A 16,155-nucleotide genomic window follows, 5' to 3' on the forward strand; every position below is an offset into this window, starting at 1 on the left:
CCTCGACCTCCCTCTCCCAAATCCCAAAGAGGAAAGCAGCCGCTGCCCGATGAGTCAGCAGCCGCTTCGCCGCCAAGCCTGCACTCAATTTCGACACCTCAACCTCTCAGCAAATACTCGGTTGTCTCGACCTGCTCCAGTGCTTCGTTGATACCATTTTCATTTCTTCCTTTCTTTTGTGTCGTTCTTCCGTTTCTTCGCTTATTAGAGCTTCAGCTTACGATTTGCTTTTGGACTGTCCTTTTTAATCCTTTTTTCAAGAGTCCTGGAGCTCACCTTTCGGGGCGGTTGTGGCAGAAATGTCCACTCCAGCAGACCTTCAGGCTCTGTTTGCCAATATCAAGCCAAGGCCTTCGCCAAACAATGCATCCAACCTCCCCAGTTCCGAAGCTCAGAGCCATCGCCATAATGGCTCTTCACCGGGAGAATTTCCTTTTCCATCCTCAACCGGCTTGTTCCAAGCTACTGTGTCGTCGCCGCTCTACAGCCCGCAGTTTACGGGCACGCCTCCACATCACGCTTCGGATGTCATCAGTCCCAACGTTCAGACGCCACGTAATAACACTCAGAGCCCGCAGCAGCAGTCACTGAACGCGGATCGCACTGCCAATTTGTTGAGCTTGCTCAAGTTCAGCCCGGCTTCTCAGAATGTATCCGCTCCAAAACAATCCCTAGCGGAAACGGTCGCTACTGAAGAACCACAAGGTGATGCGCCTGTTGGTACCACCCAAGGCGGCCATGGAAGGGGAATATCTGCCTCTGATATCGTGGCTTCGTTCATGGGGAAACCAACTACCTCCACATCTGCTGCTACTGGGTTAATGTCCAGTGGTCTTGCTGCTGCTCAACCTTCTGATAGGCCAGTTACAACATCACCTCCTGCCGACAATGCCCAAGATATGCTCTTGAAGCTATTAAATCTCCCCAAACCCCAGACCTCTCAGTCGGAGCAGTCCGTAACTGCGGTGGCCGGTACAAGATCATCCGAAGCTTCTGCTACTTCCCGAGAGCGTTCTGCTGATGCGGGGCCTAAGTTTCCAGAGGAACGTAGAGCGTCGCCAATGAGATTATTCGGGTCGGGCGAGAGTCGTGAAACCACTCCCTTTGAGCCCCCTATCCATTCACAGCCAAAGGATTCTATTTTCACTTACGTTAATCCTTTCGAACAACTTGCGGCGGCATCTCCCCGCAACCGAACGCCCCAGGGAAGCCGGTCACGAGCGTTACCTGGAGCAAGCCCTGCACCTGATATCGCTAACGCAAAGAAAAATGGGGTACCAGGCCTCATTCAGGTCAATGGCCAGCGAAAACGGCCAGAGCCATCCGGGGACATTCCTGTTTCGTCCTCGCCCTTGGAAACGGACGAGAATGCGGCAATTACGCCCGGTCCGGATGCCTCTGAAGTGTCCATGGGTCCTGATCAGAAAAAGGTGAAAATCAAAAAGGAAACCGTTCCTGAGGCACTTGGGGAGGTTGCTGGACAGGTTGATAAAGAAGTCGAGGATGCCTTAGCGAGGGCTGCCGCTGAAGAAGTTGCCCACATTAAAGAAGAAGACGAGGAGGAAAGTTCTAAGGCTGTTTTGAAAGCACTCGCGGAGAAATTTGAACAGACCGCCCTTGATGCTCAGGAAGAGCCGGAGAAAGATATTAGCATTGAAGTTACACCCAAGAGCTCACCTCCGGCCGCCTCAAACTTAAAGGAGTCTGCCGACGATACCAATGGTGCCCTTGTGGACTCGTGGGAATCCGAGACTGAACGAGTTATCCCTGTGTATAATTTTCCGTTGAAGCCGTTCATGTCGATCACTTGGAAGGGAAATACTGAAAACATCTTCTCACTTCGGAGTGATGGGATAATGGATATTGCCCGTCTCAAGAAGGATTTCGACCAATTGGATCGTTCGCTCACTTCGGCTACTTCCGATTACATCGTTTACGCTTTGGCGAAGAATGGTGGCATGAGGATAGTCCGGCAGGACGATGGTCAAGATAGACAAGTGTTCCGATCTACCAATGATCGGGTTTTCAACGTCTCTCTATCGACCACAGCACCAGGCTCCTCAACTGCGAAGGAGCAAGCTGTTATGGGCATCGGTGTTAGCGGTGCTGTCTACTGGGCGACTATATCCAAGGCAGATAACAACCTCTTTGAGAAGGATGCGTTGGAACGCGACAGCCTGATTTTTCCACCATTTCCCTCCTCGGATGAAAATACCTCTGGTGGCCAGCTGAAAACACGGGCTAGACGGAGCTCCCGTCATCCCGAATTTTTCGCAATCGGCCGCGGCAAATTCATCCATATCGTATGGCCTCATTTTGCCATATCTCCGAAGTATGGCGTAATAAAAACGCATCGTGAAGTCGATACTGAAAAGTTTTTCAAAGAAAAGTCGGTGAAGATCGCTACTGGCAAGGCCGGGAAGGACTTTATTTTCAGCGACGATGATACAGTCATCGTCTCACTTGACAAAACTGGAAGGATGAGATTCTGGGATATTCGTGATGTAGCCGATTTTCCTCATGCCAATACCTCGAAATTGCCAGCTGATATTCGAGTGCCACTTTTGACACTTGTCACTGGTTCGCCTACGGAGAAGTCGTGGCCTACGTCTGTTTTATTCATCGACAAATTACGGCCGTATACGAAAGCATCAGCTCTACGCTATGTTCTTGTCGGTTTGAAACAGAACCACACGCTGCAGCTCTGGGATATTGGGCTGGGAAAGGCAGTCCAGGAATTAAAATTTCCCCACGATAATGAGTCCGACGCCATATGCAGTGTTGCATATCATCCCGGTTCCGGAATTATAGTTGTTGGACACCCTACGCGCAATTCTATTTACTTCGTCCACTTGTCTGCTCCGAGATACTCCCTCCCACTGATGTCGCAGGCCATGTATATTCAGCGGGTAGCCGAGAAAGATGAAAGGTTGCCAAAACCGGAGTCAACAGCTTGTATGAGTGGAATCCGCGAGTTGTCCTTTGGAAGCAAAGGGCAACTTAGGAGCCTTGAGCTCCTACCACTTACTCGACCGTCTGTTTCACATCGTGGTATGGATGAAGAAGCAGGCTTATTCGAGCTGTATGTCATGCACTCTCTTGGGGTTACCTGCCTTAACATAAGGAAGTCGGACCTTGGGTGGAGCAGCGACAACAAAATCATTGACCCTGTGGATTCTCTAAAAGAAGGCTTCATTGAAGTTAATGCCCTGCAGAGCTTCCCTCCCCAAGTCGATGAACAGTCGACTAACGGGGATGTAGCTCCAAAGGGTGTTCCGAAAGGGAATGAACCGGCCAAAAAGGCAACCGGCCCTGGACAGGAATCAGTTGTTGGAGTCGAATCGTCCCGCAACCAGTCGCCCTCAAAGCAACCACCGAAGAAGAAGACAGGCGACTCTGTCTCTACTTCTGATCAACACGATCAAGCGGCCGCTTCTACGGACAAGAGTGAGAAGCGGAAGAAGAAGAAAGCCGATAACGGGAAGCCGAAAGAAATTTCGAATAAGGAGGCGGATCAGAGTCAGCTTGAAATTCCGCAGTCTGTGTTGGCAACCGAAACTCACGGTTCGTTCGCCACAGGGGCTTCTATTGATAATGGGCCGGCGGAGGCGATTAATATAGGAGTGTCGTCTGACTTCCTAAACAAGGAAGTAAAGAAAATCGAGAAAGCAGTTTCTACAGAGTTTACGAAATGCCTAAATCGCGAACTTGATGCGCTGTACGTTCGTTTTGACCAAGATCGTCGTTCGCAAGAACAGGCAGCCACAGCGAAGCAAGATGCAGTGTTGCGTCTTGTCTCGTCAACCCTATCTGACAACGTGGAGAAAAACCTGTCCCGTATTATTGCCAACAATGTCCAGTCGATGGTAGTTCCAGCACTCATTGAATCTACCGCAAAATCAATGGACCAGAAAATAAAAGAAGGGCTTAGCCAACAACTGGATTTGATAACGCCACCCGTTATCAGGGAAATTCTCCCTGTTGCCGTACAGCGAGCAATGTCTAATGAAAATATGCACCTCCGCATCTCTGAATTGATTTCTGCTTCCCTTTCTAACCGTGTTGAGAGAGATATCTCCAAGGTTCTCCACGAGAAGATCGTCCCGTCATTTAAAGATGAATCCATCCAACAAGCGAGAATTATAACAAAGGAAGTTGAGCGACAGTTTGTTGGCCAAATGAAGCAGTACGAGCTCAGACAGCAGAATGATAGTGCCAAAATTGATCAACTCACGATGCTTGTCCGCTCCCTGTCGGAGACTGTTTCGACTATGGCAGCTGCCCAGTCTCAATTCCAAAAAGAGATTTTAAACCTCAGCCGTCAGCTTGGAGTTAAAGCAGAATTGCCTGAGACGTCGTCTGCTACGAATCCTGTTCGAGGGGTTCCTCCACCAGAGCCATCCCCAGAAGAAGCTGAGCTGCAGGAAATCAGCGAACTACTGAATACCGGAAGGTATGAAGAAGGTTCTATAAGAGTACGTTTTCCCTACCGGACCTTTTATTCGATATTTTGGTTTATTGATTTGTTCTCTCAATTATGCAGTGGATCCAATCATCTCAACAAGCAGACCTTTTCAGCAATCTGTTTGTCAAACTTGATCCTTCGTTCCTCTCTAACTTGTCACCACTGGTTGTCCTTTCCGTTAGCGCCGCCGTGACATCGTCTTTTGAAACAAATGTGATGGATCGTCTCAACTGGCTCGAGCGTGTTTTCCAGACTGTCAAAGTTAGGGTAAGTCCTTCGTTTGCGTCCGTTTACACATAGTCCTACACTCTGAGAGGTGAGTATTTGTCATATCACCCGGTTTCTAACAATAGAATAGGACCCGGAGATCTACGAAGTTGCTCCGAAAATCATGACTGTTCTTATCCAACGACTCGAAGCTCTTTACATGGCCATTGCAGAAAACACTCCCCATGACCCCGTTTTGCGGCGGATTCCACGTTTAACTCGCTGGGCTAGAGACCTTCAAGAATACAACCAGTGAAAATTGAAAAAACGGAAGCTGGTTTTTGAAATCCTCGGCTTCGTCACTCGAATTGGGGCTGTTTGGAGTCGATAGACAGTTCGATCACCTTCCTTCACTCCCTACACCTGACCTGGGCCACAAGAATACAACATGCGTAATGTACCTATACACCTTATTCCAGAACACCAAAGGGGTCGCTGTTGGGTAAAATTCCACAAGCTAAATGCCAATCTTCGAAACACCAACTCGATCATCAATCTCTTTGCCAAATCCACATGAAATGTCTAACATTTCGTTTGTTTAACACGGTGTGCTTTTGCCAAATGACCCCTATACACCATCGTCGCTGGCGTTCCGGGTGTCGCTACATCGTGTTACGTGCTATGACAAAAAAGTTACATCTTCAAAAAGAGGCTGGTTTTCGTATATGAGGTAATCCACTCGTTTTAAACCCATAATGTGTTTTCAAACAACAAAATCCGAGTTATCTTGCATATTACCCTTCTCCCATACCCATTGGCTTTTCTTTTTCTTTTATTTTTTCCTCGTCTCATGCCATTCGTTGGTTGTACTTTGAAACTATCGTGTACTTTACGGAAGCAGGTGGATGGACGAATGGCTGGAATTCTTCTTCCTTCTGTTTACTCAAACGTACCCAGACATCTCTTAAATTTATATCAATTTCGGGAATGGCTGGACCTGAGGGGTTGGTTCGGTTTGACTTTGGCTTTGGTTCGGAGCAGACGTGTCGTTGTATGATGAATGGATCATGGGGAAGTGATCCTAAAATAGGTCAAAGGGGGATTTTTTTTTTTTTACTTTACTTTCTTTTCATTTTTTTTTTCGATATGGATGCGAGGGATACGATGGCTTTTTTACTGATGCCACATTTATTGCTTTCTCCTTCCCTTGGTGGAGAGAATAACATGTGTGGAAAATGTTACAAAAATGGGTTTTCTTTGCGAAAGAGCTCTCTCACTTTTTTCTCCATTTGTAAATCACGACAATGTCTCCGCAATATGGGTTGGAAAAATAATTGTAATAAAGAACATCCATTGAGATCGCATTTGTACAGCACCCATCCATTGAACACTGAACTCACTCGTTATGCTTCAATCTCCTTCGAATGTCAGCTCGTCCATTCCTCGAGAAGGATAGACTTCATCGGGACAAGCTTAAAAAAAAACTTGACCTTCGATCCAACGCCCGATGGATTTGTGAAATCCTTCAATCACGAACGCCACCGAGCTAGCGAAACCAGACAAGGCAGTTTTGAGCAATCCGGCCCGGCCGAGCAATGCTGGGACTTCCAAATACGAACGGACCGGCGTTCAATTTGAGTCATGATAGGCTTCTGATGGCCAACCTTCTGCCAAAACCATGCTTTAGCTACCATAAATCAGGCAAAGCGCCAGGCGCGAAATCCCTCGTCGTTGCCTAGCCATCTCCCAGCCTGAAGGCTAAGATCAAAGTCCAGAACACGTCCGACCCAGGAATTGACGCGACGGCGGGGTGAGGTTAGGTTGGGTCATCGTTGTGAACCTCTCGATGATTATTTAATGCTTCTCTCTCCTTGGTTCCCTCATTCAAAAGAATCTTAAATTCCAGGATCAAAAATTAAAAATTAAAAATTAAAAATTAACAATAAAAAGCCTCCCTCAGCTGGATCGTAACCCCCATGAAATTATTATATATAGCTATATAGCCCTCCGAATCCGATATATAAAAACCACCATTGATCAAAAGAAGGTTCGCCATGGGTCTCTCCCATCTGGGCTTTTGCGTGCCCGCCTCCCGCTTGGATGAAGTCGTTGCGTTCTACAAGGCTGCCCTGGCACCACTGGGGTATAGGGAGCTCATGCGCCCCGCGCCGCACGTCGTGGGCTTCGGGGCGTATTACCCAGACTTCTGGATTACCGGGGTGGAAGGGGAAGAAGACGGCGATGATGCGAGAGATGAGAACGGGTTGAAACGGAAACCTATTCATGTTGCGTTTGATACTAAGAGTATGCTTGATTTTGTTCCTTTATATTATATGTTCAACCCAGTCTAGCTCCAACATATCCATGGATGGCAAATCCCATGCTCGTGACCAAAAAAGACTTACACAATTCCTTCTCAGACCGCGCCATCGTCCACGACTTCCACGCTGCGGCCTTGGTTGCCGGTGGGAAGTGTAACGGCACCCCTGGGCTCCGGCCACATTATCACAAGTATTACTACGGCTCTTTCGTGCTGGACCCCATGGGTAATAATATCGAGACGGTATGCATGTGGCCTGCCTGGACGCATTGGAAGTATTGGGTTGGGGCTGGGGTTTTCAGTAAGAAAGGGAAGGAGGATTGAACGGGGCGAAGATGAGGAGCAGTCCCCGTGGTTTTCCAATTTCTCTTCCGTGTTGAAGGGGACAAGGAACAGCACCAGCATGGGATAATAATAAGTCGATAAAGGTGGTTATTGATCTGAATATGAGAGATACGCTTGTACCATTATTGGGATTAAATGTTCGGGACATACGCGATGCAGATTTGCGGGAGATTGGCTGTCTCGTTTTGTGAGGATTGCGTATCGTGCTTCTGGATAATCTGGAAAATCCATCCCATATAAATTTATGAATGCGTGGTTTTGTGTGTGAAATCTCTTTCATCACGGGTGCACAACACTATGGGCGGTTGTCCGCCTCATATCTCACTCAACATAGCATCGTGTACATCAGAGCAGAGGGGATCGCATGTTTCCATCTTCTCGCTCCCTTCTTCAACCTGTGTGCCGAGCAGTGGTCCCATTCCAACACAATAGAAGATTACCTCTGCATAACCGGAATTCAGAGAATCGACTAGAACTTCAGATGGTCGCCCCAATGCCCATTTTGTGGCGTTTCAAGGAATGCCAGACGGACGGTCTCAATGTTTGGCAGACTTGGGCTGGACAATGAAATAGGATTTGTTGTCTGCGTAACGTCATTATCAACATGCAAAACGTACAGCCAATTTATAGTTTTGACGAGACCATGATCCCTCCTCCAAAAAGGAGGAAACATCTATGCGTCTATATAGATAGATACGTAGCGTATTCCAAGAAATCGATACTCAACCTCTCCGCGTCAACTGGGAACTTACTGGGAACTTCCAAGGAATTTGTGCCAGCCTTGGATCTCGAGACCCATAGTATATGTGCAGTTTATATATATATATATATATATATAAATCGCCTTGAATCATAAACGCATCAAGTATGAGAGAAACAAACAGCCTTTTAAAACAAAACGGCTCAGACCACCAATCCCATCCCCAGCTGTATGAACCCACAGAGGTTCGATATCGGCGGATTCCACACGCATATCTACTGCGTAAGAAGCCCTTGTAGCAGTAGCCCTAGCTGGCCTTCTTCCCCCTTTGAGCGACCGACCCAAGACACGCTGGGCAGTTGAGTAGCGCTGGAGTGGTAGTGGGAAATCGTTCATACGCATCATCATTATCCCGAATAAGTGGTTTGGAACACCCAGGACTCGTTCGACAATGCATCGCACAGAACAGATAACGATGGTAGGCGTAACTCGTAAGGTGAGAGAGGCCGTGCCGCCGTGGTGGAGGAAAGTCCCTCCTCGTACAGCACTCACTCATTGCCGGAGAGAAAAGGGGCTTGCTTGCTTATTATGTTGGTTCGTGCTAGGCCGAATAGGGAAAATTAAGCCCTAAGTTTGATGAGTAGTATTGCAACTGGATGGATGCCCCCCCTATTCGAGACTGGCTCTGTTCTTCTCTTCTTTTTTTTCTTTTGTTTTTATTTTCTTTCTCTCTTTATGTGTTTCGTTTTACGAAGGCAGGATGAGATTGGTTACGTAATTGGCAATAAGACCAAATTATGGACGGGTTTACGTAGGAAATACTTAGTTAAGTACCTCATGACGATATATGGTGGTGGTATAATATTCGTCAAAATCTCCACTAAAGGTCCTTTCATTTCTTTCCGTAATGCGGCCATATTAGATTCCATCTTAGCGGTAGTCAAAACAGTTCTATGACAAGCCACACTAACTAATAAGAAGTCTTCCTCTCTTTGAATTTTTGAGCCATGTCTTGTCAATCTCCAATCTCCCAATAACGGTGTATAATATATTCTCCAAATGAGACAGACTCCCTGGGCTATCGCGGGGGAGATACGGAAATGGGGAATGCTTAACTAATTATGAAAGTCGGGAAATATGACAGAAACACAAGTATGTATGTATATATGTATGGACAGAAAGAGAGCAAGTGGGTTCAGACATTGATTAGATAGATGGGTTTCGAATAGTGGGTTTACAAGTAAAGGAAAGAGAGAAGAGTGAAGCGGGAACATCGCAGGATAAAAGACAGACGTGCCGTGCCGTCTTTGTATTTGAGGTAATTTGTAGGGATATCTTTGCAAAACATCAAGCCGTAGATTAACCAGTGAAAACAAAAAGGAAAAAATAGAATAAACATTGGACAAACGAGACAAGATAGAAGAATGGTTATAACAACCAGTGTTCAAGACATAATGAGAGGAAGAAAAGAAAATGTTATAACAAAAAGCAGAAGAATAATGGAAATAAGTAAGAAGTTCCAGAGGCGGAAACCTGCTAGAGCAGAGTTAGTATCCAGGGTGGGCTACACAGGAAAATTGCAAGAAATTTTTATAATAAGGGGCAAAAATATAGCGACAGAATGCACAAGAGAAATAAATGGGGACCGAGTAAGATAAGCGAGATATGTAAGTAACGACAAGAGACGAAGAACGGGGCGCCCGGCGGAATAAGCGGAAGAGAAAGAAGGATGCGAGGCACGACCAACCACTGATTATCGAGTGGGACAAGAGAAATGGAAAGGCAAAATAGCTTTCGAGAGAATGAATATAATATTGTGCTTTTCATTCATTCCACCCGCATCAATCGGAAGGTCTGTGCTGCCGGGCATCTTGGGATGGTGTGTGGTCCATTGTTACGGATTGGTTCCTCATCTGAACCTTCGTGTCGTCCTTTCGTTTTCCTGTGCTGAATTTTCAATAGGTCTCGTCATTTCGTTCTTGCGTTCCGTTCCTAACTGTACATCCCATCATATCACACGCTTGAAATCTTGTTCGTGTTTCCGATCCTGTTTTCTCCCCACTTCTCTCTCCCCCTCTTTTACAATTACCATTAAATTTTTTGAGTGTTTCTCTTTTGTTCTCCTTCTCAGTTATAACCACCACTTCCAACGGTCATGGGCCAGTCGTCTTCCGTAATGCTACTCCAGAATATCCATATTGCTCCCACAGAAAGTTCTGTGAAGAGAGTCGCAAAGAGGGATCCGTTTATCTTCCCACTGGATGCTTGACAAAGGTGGGTACTGATGACGAATTGGAAAATTTGACCAATGGCAAAAAGCAGGCCGGCTGCGCTGAGGTATACTGAGATAGCAAAGAAGACGCGGTCAGCAATTGGGGAGGAATCGTCTCAAGCCGCACGAAGACAATTGCGTAGGAAAAGGGGTTAACATACACAAAGGCCTTAATTCACCAAGGATACGCAAGACTAATACCGCTTCCAGCGCAAAGAAGGTAACCAAGCAAATCAGTGGAAATAGCAGATATAGGACATAGAGACCTATATTTCGATTTTCACCGTTCAAACTCGGGTCGAAATGGCCGGTCCATCGAAAGCCAGTGTCTAAAGCGATATAGCCGGTGCCAATGAACAGGATGGCTCCGGAAGCAAGGAGAAGCCCGACTGAGACTGGAGTGCCGTCATCGAGTAGCTGAAACCCAACGATCGCATTGAGAAGTAATATCCAGGCTGTTGCGGCAATGGCAGCTAGGTGAATGGCAGTAAATCCCTGAAGCGCATCAGAAGCTGTTAGTTTTATCATCTGTGCATGGCTCAAACGTTGAAGGGCATGGGCGTTCAGGCATACTTTTCTGACATTATCAGAGATGGGAATTCCTCCAATGGTGAAAATCTCACAGAGCTGAATTATCATATATCCCAGTAAAAACAATTGAATTTCCCTAAAGATTGTGGAGAGTCTTGATTAGTTTCTCCTGAACTTATCCTATGTGTATTTCCAATTTGGACTGCATTTAGCATCGCATCGGTGAGGAGCGTTGTTATAACGCACCTTCTTCCCACCGCGGCCTTCTTCCGCTCCGATTTCCATAATAAGAACGCACTGAGCAATAGGGCTGTCACGGCAAAGAGGATGGCTCCTGTGCAGGTTTATCGTTAGATTCTGTGTCTAGCTAGCTAGCTATCTAGAGGTATTTCAGGAGGAGGAAGGTTTGTCGCTGAGGCTTTTGCCCATGTCGTACCTAGGTTCGCCAGGTTCCTATCACCACTCAGATTAATTCCCCTAAGGGCACATCCGCCAAATTTCCCATTTGGCGGTTGGTTATCAGCAACGAAAAGCTGAGCGCATCGATAATTAAGTTAGTAACATCGTTTGCTAACTTAGGGCTGCGTTATCTTGACAATGGCGGGGTCATTGGACGCAGGACGGTCTGGCGCAATAAGCAATAATACATACATTGCAAACTGGGAGAGTCGAGTCTCGACAAAAATTCTGATAACATCCAAATAGCTATCGTTAGCATACCAGCAACAAATTGGTAGAGACCGCATGAAACAAATAATAAGAAAAAAAGAAAAGAAAAAAAGAAGAAGGAAAAGGTGTGATTCCGTACATGAAAATTGCCAAATTGAGTCGATCCCATCGTGGATCGATGGAGGGTTTCCCCCTGTTGTCACCAGAAGGGGGTGGGAGGAAGTCGCCGTTTCGGTGTCAGACCTGTCAAAGATCCCACAAACTTGAAGTCAGGTTTCTGAAACTTGTATCGCGGAGCGTGGATGGCATGGGCCTGGTGTGAGCCTTCCAAGTCGTCAGGCACAGGAACAGGAACGAGAAAAATGCAGCCACCAACAACAAATGCTGGAGGTTGGGCGGGAGAACTCACCCACACACTCAACCGCCCCCGAATGAAAACGCGGCGATGAAGAGATGAAGGAAGAGGCGAGGCGAATTAATTCGGCCCACAGCAAAGGAGCAAAAAGAACAGAATGCAGGTTGAATGCGATTGTCGTCTGGTTCTCAGTGGGTGAGGTGGATGCGGTTTCGATGGGAATAGCACTTGGGCAGCGAGCGACAGAGACAGCGACAACGACGAAGGCAAGTTGCAACGAGACAAGCAGCCATTCACGGGGGCGGGCAGCGAGGAAGGGGGATAATCGTGACTAGGCGGGATCGAGCAAGGCGGCGGCAGCGAAAAAAAAACAAAGCAAAAAATGTGGCTAAAAGGATTCTGGTGGGTGAGATTTTTGTGCTATTTTGCCTGTTTCTGACTGGCTGCGCTGACAGTGCCTGGCGTTTCTCCTCCCCAGCGATACGGAGTAGTTTGATCAGAATTTATTCGAAGCTTTTCCAATTGTTGTTCCTGGACTTGAAGAAGAATACCCCTTTCAAATCGTCCTCATGAAAAAAAAAAAAAAAAAAAATTAAAAAAGAGGGCGAAAATGCCCGGTCCAGCGGGACCAAGTGGAGCGGATCCCTGAGCAAGCAGCGCGCGATCCGTCCAAAAATAATTTAAGAATCATCATATCCTCTACGGAGCGCCAGCCAGTCAAAATGCCGATGCTTTTCTTCGGCTTCCCCAGGAAGTTCTGCATACTACGTGATTCTACGCTGTCAATCTTCATCAACCAAGTGAGGAGAGGAGGTTTCAACCTCAACAGAAAGTACGTTCGAGAAGCAGTTCAGTAGCTGCAAGAATACATGGTCAGCGACTTGCCCTGGAGGTGCCCGGCGATTGCACGCTACTGGTGATCTGATCTTGTTGGTCAAGCACTGGCTCATGTTTTCGACCTGCAAATGAGAGCAGAGCAACCGGCCGCTAATATACGGAATACGGGTCTTGAAAATCTATCCCGCCTCTTACCTGCTTGACGCGCTGCGAGTTTGAAGCGTGTGTTGGGTTTCATACTTGGCCAACTGGCCAGACTGCGAATGCATCCTCCCAACGAACCAAGTTTGGATCCATAGATATTTTCTGGTTGGCGGATTGACTTTGAGCAAAAAAGTTCACGTCCCTGAAATGCCGAACCAGTTAGGGCTGCAAACATACAATTAGGCTTCAAAAGTGTTCCTTGGGACGAATCATTCAACTAGTTGAGTTTTCGTTTTCGTTCCTTGTTCCTGTGCGTACAACTGCCTGAGAGGCGCTCGCGCATCACAGTGGAACCCAATTCTCGGGCCTTTTTCGTCACATCTCTCGATGGTTGCACAGTACAACAACCACATAGATGGGACATGCTGGTGCGGTTTCAAACGATGTATTCTGTTTGTGCTTTTGACCACTAGTTAGGAGAAATCATTTGAACCCTTTCCAATTCTGTTCCAGCATTTATATAGCAGAATGTCGGTTGAACGACAAGTAGGAGCTCTCCAGCCAAAATGAATGCAACATCTTTCATTTGCAGATAGCCATTCCTCATATTATTTTATTATTTGCCTTACTGACGACGCAAAGAGGTCCCAAGGAGATGAACAGAAGGTGCTTGTCGAAGCGTGGTGTTCAGAGCACACTCTTCACAGAATTAGGCCATCAGGATGCTGAACTGGGTGTGCTGCTCCTCACCAACAACAAGCCCCCTTGCAGCGCTCCCTCCTTTCCCAAAGATAGCCTTGAAATCGCAATTTTACCGGCCTCTTTAGTGCCTGGGCGTTCTGTGATTTAGATGTCTAGTGTCAGGGGGGGATTGGTTCACCACTAGTAAGTCCATCGCACCAATTCCTCACGCGACATGAACGGACTGATCTGGGTGAGAAATCGTCATTTGTCTGTAGCAACATTTGAATTCGAGAGTTCCTACTCCGTAGATAGGCTTCTGTTTTTCCAGCCTCGCCCATGCTCTGCAAAGTTCTCTCTAGATGGGGTTACATACTACGCATTGCAGCACAGTATGTATTGAACCTGAGGTAGGCGGCTCCGTCGCTTCGCTGAAACAACGAAAGGATGCTTGAGTTGCCGATCCGTCGGAAATAATGCAGACCAGAGTTTGGGCAATCAACAGGACTAACAGCCAATGAGCACATACAGTACAGAGGCGTAAAAGGATCCCCAAGGCGTCCATCGCTTGCAGAAAATAATACAGAAACATTCAAATATCCATCAGATTGATACGAAGCTGTTGGAAGAGATCCCCTGGGGTGTTTGAATCTGCACCCGCTTCTCGACAGCCGTTATTTTGGCTTCGCTGAACTTCTGCGTCGCGATCTTGCTCCTTCGAGCGTGGAATGGATCATAGTCTGCTCATTGTCCCTCAATCTCCGACAAGGCTCTTCAAGTTCAACTCGCATGCTGATGTACGACTGCTGGCAGACATCTAGAGGGTGCATTCCTCGAACAGATTGAGAAAAAAATGGTGCTTACCTGCATGCCGTGTTCCAAACCACCACGAGCGACATTTTGCAGCGGGCGGATGGACTTGGGGACCGGCCACTGGCTGTCAACGCTGATGCCCGTTACTGCTAAGGCGTGTGAATATTCTGGCCGGCGGATATGCTCAATTTAGAGGCTCTGCACATCCATGCATTGGTCTAGACGCCGCTTTGGGGGTTATGGTTCTTCACGGCCAGTGCCTCTCAAGGGGGGTAAAATTGTCAAAATGATAAAATATCCAAAATGGCTTGAGTCCCCCATGACAGAACTATAAATATATATATATATATATATTACATCGTCCCCTCGAAAATAAAAATCAGAGCTCAGGGATACCATTCGCTAATAGTTTGGTATTCACAATAATAGACATATCTCGCCCAAGTTATATTGGTTTGATCGGGGCAGAGCCTCGGGGAAATTGAGATTCCACTTACAATCAGGCATGTCACCAGAATGGTCTATATTTAGCACCAGCTTATCTATGCCCAAAGAAGCGTCCATCTATGTCATCCCAATGGCGGCCATAATACCTGTGGATGATACTTCCTATTTAGTCATTGTTGCTACGTTGGAAGGTTCTAAACGAACTTCCCATATCACTTTTTATATAAACAAACGCCCTCAGGGTTTTTATCTGTACTGGTGGCCGCTGTCCCCGTTAGCTACGCGCTGATCTCCATTGGCACAGCAACAGATGGCTCATTGATGTACCCTGCTGGTAGAGCCTCCTCTATCCAACTATCGAACCCACAATTAGTTTCCCAGGGTGGCATCATCCCGATGTCTCGATACTTGGACTCTGCGGAATCAATGGCAAGATCCTAGGCAGCATCATTGACACCCTTTCCGGAAACTAATCGCCAATCTCCTCCCACCGCCGACTTTACTATTTCTCTTGCTACAAGCTACCCGTGATCAGAATATGAGGCCCGCATCCAGAGACACTTCGCGGATACTATTTATCATTCCTCTAAGAAATTGGCGCATAATCTATTTTCTAAATTTCTAAGTTAGAGAATATGGGACTTTTCAAGTGCCTGGGAAGCTACCATTCCTCGTGAGAAAGCCGCTGACTATGTTGGCTGGAAGTGATTGCGAGAAGTTTGGGTGAAGCGTCATGGGATCAAGCTCATCTCCCCTCTCTCTCTTACCGGAGAGGTTTGCTGTATAGCTAACCGTTTTACATCTTGAATCAGCTTGCGGCGCCGGTTTCCCTCCCTTCCCTCCTGTGGTTTTTATGATTGAGCAAGCATGTTTCGAATGGGGGGTGTGTGTGTGTGTGTGCTTGTGTGGTTGTAGCAATTTTTGCTTCCCATACCGTCTGTCGAGTGATCGACGTCACCACGATCCCTTCAAAAGCATATACTTTATACGGGGCCTCTGCCGTCTTTCCCCTTTATCATCAAGCTTGACGAAAAAGTTACCACAGTAAATCCAGAAGTTTTTCGTCGGCCGCTGCTGATCGCAAAGAAATAACGTATCGTTTACGCCCCTGCCCAATAAAATCTATGACAAGATGGCCGAGTGGTTAAGGCGTACCGTTCAAGCTGTCACGTGAACACTTGGAAAGTTCCCTCTTTGGGAGAACTTCCTGATCCGGTATGGGGAAACCCGCGTGAGTTCGAGTCTCGCTCTTGTCAATATTTATCTTTTTTTTAAAAATCCTTCTTTTTTCCCCTTTTCTTTTATGAAAAGTACAAGAATTTCATTCGCATGGTGTATGTACGTATATATGTAACTTTTTCGTAATTTA

General features: G+C 46.8%; 5 protein-coding genes and 1 non-coding gene across 6 annotated transcripts; 4 read left to right on the forward strand and 2 right to left on the reverse strand.

Moving 5' to 3' along the window:
• Nucleotides 1–299: 299 nt before the first annotated feature.
• Nucleotides 300–4,988, forward strand: HCBG_07891 (uncharacterized protein; the record flags this gene model as incomplete). The annotated part of the gene is made up of 3 exons (XM_045434940.1): nucleotides 300–4,475; nucleotides 4,544–4,732; nucleotides 4,824–4,988. The coding sequence occupies 3 exons, from the start codon at nucleotides 300–302 to the stop codon at nucleotides 4,986–4,988; spliced, it is 4,530 nt and encodes a 1,509-aa protein (XP_045284246.1).
• A 1,738-nt stretch (nucleotides 4,989–6,726) lies between these two features.
• Nucleotides 6,727–7,316, forward strand: HCBG_07892 (glyoxalase/bleomycin resistance protein/dioxygenase; the record flags this gene model as incomplete). Its single annotated transcript, XM_045434941.1, has 2 exons — nucleotides 6,727–6,976; nucleotides 7,093–7,316. The coding sequence occupies 2 exons, from the start codon at nucleotides 6,727–6,729 to the stop codon at nucleotides 7,314–7,316; spliced, it is 474 nt and encodes a 157-aa protein (XP_045284247.1).
• Nucleotides 7,317–8,861: 1,545 nt separating this feature from the next.
• HCBG_07893 (chitin synthase) lies at nucleotides 8,862–11,678 on the reverse strand (the record flags this gene model as incomplete). Its single annotated transcript, XM_045434942.1, has 7 exons — nucleotides 8,862–10,379; nucleotides 10,471–10,804; nucleotides 10,883–10,976; nucleotides 11,087–11,174; nucleotides 11,277–11,373; nucleotides 11,492–11,545; nucleotides 11,649–11,678. 7 exons carry the CDS (start codon nucleotides 11,676–11,678, stop codon nucleotides 10,165–10,167), a joined length of 912 nt encoding a protein of 303 aa, XP_045284248.1.
• A 968-nt stretch (nucleotides 11,679–12,646) lies between these two features.
• Nucleotides 12,647–14,425, reverse strand: HCBG_07894 (uncharacterized protein; the record flags this gene model as incomplete). The annotated part of the gene is made up of 6 exons (XM_045434943.1): nucleotides 12,647–12,721; nucleotides 12,984–13,047; nucleotides 13,164–13,295; nucleotides 13,600–13,684; nucleotides 13,903–14,033; nucleotides 14,391–14,425. The coding sequence occupies 6 exons, from the start codon at nucleotides 14,423–14,425 to the stop codon at nucleotides 12,647–12,649; spliced, it is 522 nt and encodes a 173-aa protein (XP_045284249.1).
• A 419-nt stretch (nucleotides 14,426–14,844) lies between these two features.
• HCBG_07895 (uncharacterized protein) lies at nucleotides 14,845–15,227 on the forward strand (the record flags this gene model as incomplete). Its single annotated transcript, XM_045434944.1, has 2 exons — nucleotides 14,845–14,977; nucleotides 15,028–15,227. The coding sequence occupies 2 exons, from the start codon at nucleotides 14,845–14,847 to the stop codon at nucleotides 15,225–15,227; spliced, it is 333 nt and encodes a 110-aa protein (XP_045284250.1).
• Nucleotides 15,228–15,912: 685 nt separating this feature from the next.
• On the forward strand, nucleotides 15,913–16,042 carry HCBG_11069. Its single transcript has one exon. It is a non-coding gene; the product is annotated as a tRNA-Leu (tRNA).
• The last annotated feature ends 113 nt before the right edge of the window (nucleotides 16,043–16,155 follow it).

Source organism: Histoplasma capsulatum (genome assembly GCF_000150115.1).
Source record: "Histoplasma capsulatum G186AR genomic scaffold supercont2.14, whole genome shotgun sequence".
NCBI lineage: Eukaryota > Fungi > Ascomycota > Eurotiomycetes > Onygenales > Ajellomycetaceae > Histoplasma > Histoplasma capsulatum.